Genomic DNA, 10,975 nt, shown 5'->3' on the forward strand with positions numbered 1-10,975 from the left:
TCGTCATCAGGTCTTTGCTGGATACAACATTTTCAAGGGACAAAATGCCTGTTAAGTACCCAAACAAAATACTTTAAGCCTTTAAGTTTAAAATGGAGATGTGAAACTCTCCGAATAGTTTCCATTTTGACGCTATCTTCTATAGACTACCTTTGAAAAATATAATTTGAACTAACCATCTAATCATATAAGCCACTTCATAAAGGTAGAAATCTGCTTTGTTAGTTCTTAACTTTGACTCACGTTGGACTCAATCGGGGAGCTTAACAAATATTGACAACTGGGTTTCACCCCTAGAGATTGGGATTTAATTTATCTGGGGTGTAGGTTAGGGATGGGTATTTGAAAGTATCTCCCAGATGATTCTAATATGCAGCCAAAGTTGAAAGTTAAATTCAAGTTGGAAACTGCTATATTTAATGGATAACAACATCTGCTCCCTCTAGACCCTCCGTGCAACTCCCACGGATCAGTAAGTTAAGGATGGTCAGAAGATCCTAGTTTGATCGAATCTTTTTCAAAATATAGTTATTAAATACATGGAGATTAATGGGCCTCGAGAAGAATAAGTTACAAGTAAGGAGAGGGGAAAGGCTAGAATAAACTCAGTGCTATTGGGTTGCAATCAGAGGTACTGTTGCAAATTCATTATTTTTAGTATAAAAGGTTAGGACAGGCCGAGGAACTGACAGGAGACTAAAGAGACATGACAACTACACTCAACGCATGATCCTGGATTGGATTTTTGGGTCATGACTGGGACATCAATCAATAGGATGGGGACTTCCCTGGTGGCACAGTGGTTACGAATCCACCTGCCAATGCAGGGGACATGGGTTCGATCCCTGGTCTGGGAAGATCCCACATGCCATGGAGCAACTAAGCCCGTGTGCCACAACTACTGAAGCCTGCATGCCCTAGCGCCTGCATGCCGCAACTACTGGGCCCACGTGCTGCAACTACAGATGCCCACACGCCTAGAGTCCATGCTCTGCAACAAGAGAAGCCACCGCAATGAGAAGCCTGCGCACTGCAACGAAGAGTAGCCCCCACTCGCCACAACTAGAGAAAGCCCGCGCAGCAACGAAGACCCAACACAGCCAAAAATAAAATAAAATACAAAAAAATAAATTGGATGAATGTTATTCCTTGATGTTGCTGGTCATCTAGAAGTTATGTGGAAGAGTGGTCTTGTACTTAGGAAATTCACACTGAAGTTTTTAAGGGGGTAACAAGCGATCAGGTCAACACACTGTCAAATGGTTCTGCTAGGGCTCAGGGTGGGCCTCCCCGAAATAAGGTATATTGATTATTTTGAATTAGTTACTTAAGGAACCGCCAATGCAAAAGTGACACCCTGACCCTCCTTTGTGTCAACCAGAAAGCAGGAAATAAACCTCTCGTGTGAAAGATGCAGCCCCTGCATCTAGAGGTAGGACACCCCTTTCACCAGAAACAGGGAATTCAGGTCAAGAAGCTTGTATAAACAAACCTGGTTACTCCTTTACTACCTCAGGGTCGAACTGTTCAGATTCTTCACTAATTGAATTAGCACCCCAAACCTAAGTTTCTTTGCCGTGTCACTTCATCTCTAGTTTATTCTTTCTTTCTCTAGAAGGTATAAAAGCTGCCTGCTTTGGCCACTACTTAGGTTTCATTTCTATGAGACCTCTGTCTGCATGAATTAAAAAATTTTTTCCCCCATTAATCTGTTTTGTATCAATTTCATTATTAGTCCAGCCACAAGAACTCAGGACAGGTAGAGGGGGAAATTTCTCCTCGACAGTTCAAAAATATGTATGGGAGCTCTGCGTACTATTTCGGCTTTTATATAAATCAGAAAAAATTTCAAAATAAAAAGCTTTCAAAAGTAATCAAATGTCACTCCTCTGCTTGAAATCTTCTTCTAACAGAACGTATGTCCAACACAGACTTGTCCGTGAATGTTCAGAGCCACTTTATTCCTAACGGCCCCAAACTGGAAAGAACCCAAATGCCCATCCGCTGGCGGAACAAAATGATCCACGCAACAGAGATGAATCTCAAAAGCATCCTAGACAGGGCACAGTCGCAGTGACAGAAAGCAGATGGGTGGCTGCCTGGGGTCTGGATGGGGGGATAGTCTGACTGCAAAGGGGCACAAGGCAGCTCTTGTCTTTGAGGGGTGACAGAACGCTCTGTATCTTGATTATGACTCTCACACAACTTATACAACTGCCAAAACTCATCAACTATTGATAGAGTACTAAGAGTAGCGGGGGCTATGAGCTCTGTAGTTGTGGCTCGCGGGCTCTAGAGTGCAGGCTCAGTAGATGTGGCACACAGGCTTAGTGGCTCCACGGCATGTGGAATCTTCCCAGACCAGGGATCAAACTCGTGTCCCCTGCACTGGCAGGCGGGTTCTTAACTACTGCAAAACCACGGAAGTCCTGTGAAACATCTTCTGAGACAAGCTAAGGACAGTCACTGAGAGCAAGCAGTTAGAAAATGTACTAGCAAATGGCATTGCTGTCAACATGCAAGAGCACGGTCTTTTTTCTAGTAACTCACTGTTAATACATTTTACAGACATAAATGAACTTGACAACTAGGTTAAAAAGTTATTCATAAGAATCAAACTCTGCAGGTGGAAAGTTAAGGGATAAAAATTATTCTGCGTTTTCCTCCTCATGTATGTACAAGAGTGATGTGATAAAAATCTACATAACTCTGAAAGTGGTCTTCCTATAAATATGTATTCCATATATATTCAATACATAAAAAAATCTAAGTGATAAGGAAAAGTCTTGTTCCAGGAAGTATTAAAACAGGAACACAAAAAGTGATTAATAGTCACTTTACCATGCACTACATAAAAAATCGTCCACTTCTATAGACACCTGTGGTTTTTTGCTAGCAGGGGACTTGAATCAATAGCCTTAGGTAGAAATCAAACACTACAGAAAATGAGCTTTGGAAATATCTGAGCATCAGTGTTCAAGAAGCACAAAGAGACAGCAGGATTAGGATTGGCAACCTTTGCAAGTCAGCCTACTAGTCTTCAAAAAGATTAGACTAAAAATCTTTCCTTTGGAGGTCGTTCAATAACGAGGTTAATAACTGAGCAGGTATTCCTTAGGAACGATCCTGCCTCAAGAGGGTAAGAGCGTAAAATGTGAAGTCTAAAGACAACTTTCCATCTGTTTTCCCAGAAAACAGTAAGTACAGTTACTCCTAAATGGCCTTTATTCACTTAAAAACTGAATGAAAAATTTGTGAAATGTCTACTGCCAGCAAATACTATGCTCATTTATTTGAATATGAAGATGAGTTTAGATCCTGCCCAGGTCCCACCTTCTTCTCATATCCAGGATATCATTTTTATCATTAGTCAAAGAATCATTAAAAAACAACAGGGAATTCCCTGGTGGTCTAGTGGTTAGGACTCGGCACTTCCACTGCAGGGGGTCTGGGTTCGATCCCTGGTCAGAGAACTAAGATCTCCGTGTGGTGCGCCCAAAACAAAGAAAAATCCCACAAACAAAAACGAACGAGAAAATGAATTCCAGGATGGCAGTTCATACACAGAAAACATTACGGAAAATATAATCACGTGCTTGATCTAATTCTCCTTTACTTTTATTAAAGTGGTTCAATGTTTCTCTACCATTCGCTACTCCAAAGTAACACTAGAAAAGCAGCTACCATTAGCTACTCCAAAATAACACAAGAGGGGGCTTCCCTGGTGGTGCAGCGGTTGAGAATCTGCCTGCTAATGCAGGGGACATGGGTTCGAGCCCTGGTCTGGGAGGATCCCACATGCCGCGGAGCAACTAAGCCCGTGAGCCACAACTACGGAGCCTGCACATCTGGAGCCTGTGCTCCACAACAAGAGAGGCTGCGATAGTGAGAGGCCCGTGTACTGTGATGAAGAGTGGCCCCCGCTTGCTGCAACTAGAGAAAGCCCTCGCACAGAAATGAAGACCCAACACAGCCCAAAATGAATAAGTAAATTAATTAATTAATTAAAAAAAAAATCAGAGAGAACATTTCCTGGCTGTGGTCAGAGGAAGTCCTGGCTACTGAATGAATTAAAAAAAAAAAAAAAAAACGATCCTGCCTCAAGAGGGTAAGAGCGTAAAATGTGAAGTCTAAAGACAATATTCCATCTGTTTTCCCAGAAAACAGTAAGTACAGTTACTCCTAAATGGCCTTTATTCACTTAAAAACTGAATGAAAAATTTGTGAAATGTCTACTGCCAGCAAATACTATGCTCATTTATTTGAATATGAAGATGAGTTTAGATCCTGCCCAGGTCCCACCTTCTTCTCATATCCAGGATATCATTTTTATCATTAGTCAAAGAATCATTAAAAAACAACAGGGAATTCCCTGGTGGTCGAGTGGTTAGGACTCGGCACTTCCACTGCAGGGGGTCTGGGTTCGATCCCTGGTCAGAGAACTAAGATCTCCGTGTGGCGCGCCCAAAACAAAGAAAAATCCCACAAACAAAAACAAACGAGAAAATGAATTCCAGGATGGCAGTTCATACACAGAAAACATTACGGAAAATATAATCACGTGCTTGATCTAATTCTCCTTTACTTTTATTAAAGTGGTTCAATGTTTCTCTACCATTCGCTACTCCAAAGTAACACTAGAAAAGCAGCTACCATTAGCTACTCCAAAATAACACAAGAGGGGGCTTCCCTGGTGGTGCAGCGGTTGAGAATCTGCCTGCTAATGCAGGGGACATGGGTTCGAGCCCTGGTCTGGGAGGATCCCACATGCCGCGGAGCAACTAAGCCCGTGAGCCACAACTACGGAGCCTGCACATCTGGAGCCTGTGCTCCACAACAAGAGAGGCCGCGATAGTGAGAGGCCCGTGTACTGTGATGAAGAGTGGCCCCCGCTTGCTGCAACTAGAGAAAGCCCTCGCACAGAAATGAAGACCCAACACAGCCCAAAATGAATAAGTAAATTAATTAATTAATTAAAAAAAAAATCAGAGAGAACATTTCCTGGCTGTGGTCAGAGGAAGTCCTGGCTACTGAATGAATTAAAAAAAAAAAAAAAAAAAAAAAAACAACACACAAGGAAAGCATCCTATTACAGTTTTATATACCTTAAGATGTGTTCTAGACTAGCATAAGCATTTGATGATAGGACAGTGGGCCAATAAATGAAATATTATGTACAGAATACAAATAAAAGTTTATTGTACAAAATTAAGGCCTTCACAGTTCATAGTTCACTAAGGCTAAACAAAGACTAGGTAATGTTTTAAATCCTTTACAAAAATTTCACATACACTTTCCCCTACCCCCAACTATTAAAGTGGCCTGACCAAATGTTATCAAAACGAAAACTATACATAACACCAAGTCCTTTAAAGGCAGCTATCCCAAATCTTATTTCTTGGCATAGGTGATCTTCATGGCATGGGATGGTGTGATCTTAAATCCCTGTAAAGCATCCCTGGCAGCTCCAGCCTGTCCATCATTTTCAAATTCAACAAAAGCAATGTCATGCCTCCCAGGTACCAAACGTACTTCCTTGAAACCAGGGAACCTATAAAGAATTAAAACAATTTTTACATACGTAAACAATTTATATACATGTAAATACAGAGATGACATCAAATACGTAAATGTCTGTGTTTAAATTTGGTAAGCAACTTCCTGATATGAGTCCAGGAAAAGTATCACATCCCAGCAAGAATCCTGAGTGGGATGAAAGAGCCTAAATTATAATTAATACCATGAAAAGAACTGCAGGAATCATGTAAGCTAATTCTGTTTTTGTCATTTCATCAAAGCTTTGTTTCCTGTTTTACTCATCAACTAGAATTAACAATTCAAACATTACAGGTAATTTAGCTTTTTATTTGCTAAATCTGCAGACTGGCTTCAATTCATGATTAATCCTGGAGCAACTCAATGAAGCTGTAAGGAATTACTGTGTGATATACAAACGGATTCAACCCAGGGAAGTGCTATCTGTCCTGTCAGGAGACTCTCAGAACACAGACTTGTTTATGAAAACACTTACTGATTAAACAGCATGGATAACATCATCTCATTAGTCTCTTCTGGTAAATTATTAAGGAATAAAATATAGTTTGGAGGGTAATCGGGGACCTATTAAAAAGAAAAGGCAAAGTTAGTTTGTAAACATAAAAAGTACAGTAAACCATTTGGCTCTTACATTAAAATCTAAACTTCAGAAAACTACATTCCACCGTTTAAGGCTTGTGAAATCTTACTACATCAAACACTAAAGCTGAGAAACAGTGACACCAGAGAAATAAGCAAAAACCTAACAAGGTAGACATTCAAGTCACTTAATAAATATCTGGAAGATTATAAATCTTATTAACAGTTTTTAAGTATTTAATTAACGGTATTTAAAACAATATTTAAGTTTTAAGCATCTGGAGGTCAGCTGGAACGGGAGGATTCTGTCGTCTGGATTATGTAACCGATCCTAACAAACCAGAGAAGGCATCGGTGTCACCCATCCTCAGCTGCTTAACCCTCAGATATTCAATCCTCTGCGCTATCGCTTACTACCTCCCAGTGTGTGAGAAAATCTGGAAATAGATTTCCACTTAGAACCACTGCTTGGCAATTTTTAGTGTTTGTTTCTTCTGAGAAAATGAGATATACATGGCATCTAGTTACATACAAGTAAGTGGATACAGACACTGTTATGGGGAACTATAGGGAAAGGTCTTTATATGTAAGAGCCTCTGTCTTCAGGCTAATTTCGTGGAAGAAAAAAGATGAAATGTAAAGAACAACTTAGGGCTTAGAGAATTAAGTGCTGGCATTTGTGAACTGGACTATAATTGTTGAAAGACTTCAAAAGAGTAGACAATGCAAGAAAATGCAAATAACTTAAAATCAGAGGAGGAAAACCTCAGTGGTGCAAGGAAGTCCCTGGATGTAAGGATCCTGTCAGACCCTAGCACCCAAGGGATTAATCGGGAAACCATCAGTACATAACTCAGGCTTTCTTTTTGAGGCCTTTATTGGGAAGCTTAGGTAAAGAGTTTCTAAAACTCTTTGGTAAAGAGTTTCCTGATAAGTCTATATCAGGAGATTTAAATATGTATGTGCTGAGGAAATAAGAGCAAAGGCAACTAACGGTAAAACAACTTTGCTCTATGAGAAAAGATGGGTTAGTGCTTTAGCTAATGGGAATGGATACCAAGCCACAAGCCTGGAAAGCTCTGGGCCATGTACTGTGCGGTAAACAACCATTTTGCTCCTTGACCTCATAGAGCTTAGAATCTATTGTTTTGATTCTGTCATTGACTCACCATGGGAAGCAAGGAATAAAGTCAGGTTTTGTTTTCTCCCTCTTAAAGAAAATTAAAACGTTTTGATGAGTGAGTTTCCACATTATTGTGGCTTATACATGGAATCATTTTGCTTTTGGAGACATGCACGTTGTTGTAATTATTGTTATTGTCTAGTAATTTTATTTTAAAGTAAGTATCACATGGAAAAAAATATTACCTGAGGATTTGGTGCTGCATTTCCTTGGGTATTAGCTGAATTTGGTGTTCCCTAACCCAAAGAAATAGAGAAAGAGTTAACATTTCCAACCCCTCTAAAAAAGCAGCAGGTATTTACATTTTAAATTACTTCATAAGAATAAGATTAACAAACAGATTTTTAAATCTATTTACTTTCACTGAGATTTTACATCTTAAAACTCTGACTCAAACATTAATGTATTTAACGTCAAATGTTTCTGAAAGGTCTATATCATAAAGTTCAACCTCTAAGCTTTAAAATTACGGAGAAATATAAATATAAGGACCAATCTTTCTCTTTTTTAAAAAACAACTAGGAAAAAGTCAAGCATTATACTTAGTACAACTGATTTCTAATCACTTTCAATCCCAAAGTAACTACTTTTTGGATGATAATTTCATCTTTATCTGGTACTTTAAATTAGATTTTGAATTCCTGAACTGTTCAAAGAAAGCAGCTTTCAGTGGCATACTCATGATTAAAGATAACATCTACAGTATTATTTATACACAGAACTTGAAAAATAAGCCAATAGAAATTAACAAATTTTGGAGAATGATGGAGCTAAATGTCACGCAAATTAAAAAAAACTGTTCAATATAAATCTGCATATGTAAAGGTTTATATTTTAATCTGTTGCTTAAACACAAATATTGGAATTTTAGAATTCAACCATTCCAGCTTCTTAAAAATCTACCTTTAAACACACACATGTGCACATGCGTGCCTCAAAGATCACCCCTCAAATGGAAGACAGACATCTCTATCAAATTTTTAATACCAAAAAAAAAAAAAATGAACTTTTGCCCATCTTACCTGACCAGGTTTTTTGTTCATGGTTGTTGCAGTCTGTTCCACAGTTTTGGCTTTTTTCTTTTCTTTTTTCTTTTCTTTGTCAGCAAAAGTGCCACGCATTTTAGATATTATATCAGAATCTGTTTTTGCATACTGGATTCGCTGTTTTAATTATTTGAAAACAAGTTACTTTTCATCATGCTGAAGGCTGTTTCTACACTTGTCATTAATATTTCAAATTTCATTATGCAAATACGAGCTAATTTTAAACACATACTTAAGGAAATCTATCAACTATACTGAGCACCAAATGAAAATAAGCTGTGACCCATGATTCACAACTGGGACAAAGTTAGATTCAACTGTGTTTATTATAAGAAAAAACCATAGATTTTCATATGAGAAAAACAGGACTGAAATATCTGCACCACTGCTGCTCTCCATTTAAAAGAACAGAGAAAACTGCATTGGAAAGCTGTCTATCCCTTACAGGGACACACAGAGGGTCCATATATGCATGGAATTTGTTACTTCCAAAGTTAAAGTACCAAAGATTGAGAATGACTTTCCCTTGAATCTGGTCTATTATTTTTAAATGAAATGACTAACAGTGGCATCCACTTAAATTTAAAAAGCTTTGAAAGGAAACAAAAAGATGGCATCACAGCTAGTGCAACCAGGTCACTTGCATGAATAATACGCCACAGCCAGCAGGCACAGCACACACGACTGAACAAGCGCTGAGAAACACTGGTCTAGGACAGCATTTCATGAACTTTAATGTGCATCCAATTACCTGGAGAGCTTGTTAAGAGTGCAGATCCTGATGCAGGGGGTCTGGTGAGGCCTGAGATTCTGTACTTCTAACAAGCACAAAGGGGATGGTGGGGCCCACACTTTGAGCAGTATGACCCTGGCCTAAAGCATTACTGCACAGCTGAATGTTCAGGGGAACCGAGGGGGGGCAGCAGGCCCCCCACGATACCTCAGTCCCTGAGGCTTCCTCTGGCTGCTGGACCATGGCAGCTCCAAGTGGACCTGCCCTGCGAGCAACTCTGCTAGTCTTGCATGTCATCATCTAACCAAAAGAAATAGTTTGGGACCAACTCTGACTTGCTCCCAGGGATTCCCGCCCAACTCCCTTCTTCCTGACCTGAACAGATCTTGGGTGATCCTGTATTCGTCCCTATGACCTGTGAAAATTTCCGACCTCAGCCCTCGCTCTTGGCTGGCTGGTCTAGAGCAGCAGTTCTCAACCAGAGGCGAATCTGCCCACGAGGAGACAGCTGGCACTGCTGACTGGAGACACTGTGTGTTGTCATGCTAAGAGGGCAGAGGCCAGAGATGCTGCTAAACACTCTTCCATGAACAATACAGCCCCAACAATAAAAAAGTATTCAGTTCAAAACAGCAAAAGTGCCAGTGTTGAAAACCCTGGTCTAGACTAAATACTGGTCAGGTATAAAAGTCCACCCACAGCTTAGAGAAGGTGCAAGATTTACATTTATACCAAAGGTTTCATGACAGAAGTCCTCAGGAAGATGGTTCTACTTTACTGAGGTATTTTTGGAATTAAATAACCAAATGCCCTTGAATCACAGAGGATAATTTTGTTCTGAGTTCCAAGTTATAGAAAAGTTTGTTCATTTCTGATCCGGCGTGTTGGCAACTGAAACCACCTAAGTAAGTATAAACAAGGCAGCTCAAGGAACATTCTTTTCCTTCTTCCAGGATGCGAGAGATTTGGCAGTATCTACCACTTTCCTGAAGGCAGAGAACAGACGTCCCAAAATACCTTCAATATGAGATCAGTCTAATGGGCTTTCTCCACTGATTTTAAATAATTAGCTGGCAAGGTGAAGCCAGTGCCAAACGCAGCGAACGATTTCCAGCCTTCCTGCATCTCAGTCACAGGCACATGCAAACTTGTCATCCCAACTTAGCAAACAGCCCTAACACCCTCTATGAGAAGAAACTGTTCCTTCATACTAATGTAATTGTAGATTTAAACTAAAACCCAGTCTTATGCTACTGCCAACTGAGATCTCACTTATGCTAGTTCTTTACACTACTGAGAAAGATAAACTGGTCTCAGGAAATGCCAATTTACTGAAAATTGGGGTATGCAGGTACTATCTCCCAGTTTTCTGCAATAGGACTTTCCACATAATGTGGTGCCCAGTCAGGTGGGAAATGATGGGAAAAGGAGAGCTGGATGGAGGACGGGAAGAAAATGTGCTCCAGTAACAGACAAACAGCGCTCAGTCCTGAATTAAACAGCGTGGTACCAAAGTCCTCAGACTACTGACCACAGACAACACTGCCTGGTGTTGTACGTTAGGTCTTCTTGAGACACAGCACACTCATCGATCTACACACCTTCTGTGGCTGCTTCTCTGGCCCTAAAGGCAAAGTTAAGTAGCTGCAAAAGAGATTATCTGGCTCATAAAGTCTAAAATATTTACTATCTGGCCCTTTTACAGATAGGGTGCTGAATCCTAGTTTAGGGGGGGAAAAATCACAATATTGGGTGTCCAGGAGATTAGCTTTCAAGTCCTGATGATGCCACTGGTTACAGTAACAGAAGCTTTCTGTGCCTGATTCTTCATTTGTTAAAAAAAAAAAAAAAAAAAAAAAAAAAAAAAAAAAAAGGGCT

The 10,975-nt window shown here is 39.9% G+C and overlaps 1 protein-coding gene across 1 annotated transcript in view; it reads right to left on the reverse strand.

Moving 5' to 3' along the window:
- Positions 1 to 5,175: 5,175 nt before the first annotated feature.
- Positions 5,176 to 10,975, reverse strand: part of SNRPB2 (small nuclear ribonucleoprotein polypeptide B2) — a 10,167-nt gene continuing 4,367 nt past the window's right edge. Inside the window, exons 4-7 of the mRNA XM_024752705.1 lie at positions 8,341 to 8,481; positions 7,504 to 7,554; positions 6,032 to 6,120; positions 5,176 to 5,551 (exon numbers count right to left, since the gene is read on the reverse strand). Coding sequence (XP_024608473.1) covers positions 5,392 to 5,551; positions 6,032 to 6,120; positions 7,504 to 7,554; positions 8,341 to 8,481 — 441 coding nt within the window. The 3' untranslated portion in view covers positions 5,176 to 5,391. The remainder of the gene's footprint in view (positions 5,552 to 6,031; positions 6,121 to 7,503; positions 7,555 to 8,340; positions 8,482 to 10,975) is intronic.

The sequence above is a fragment of the Neophocaena asiaeorientalis genome, unplaced genomic scaffold (genome assembly GCF_003031525.2).
Source record: "Neophocaena asiaeorientalis asiaeorientalis breed wild unplaced genomic scaffold, Neophocaena_asiaeorientalis_V1.1 scaffold528, whole genome shotgun sequence".
NCBI lineage: Eukaryota > Metazoa > Chordata > Mammalia > Artiodactyla > Phocoenidae > Neophocaena > Neophocaena asiaeorientalis.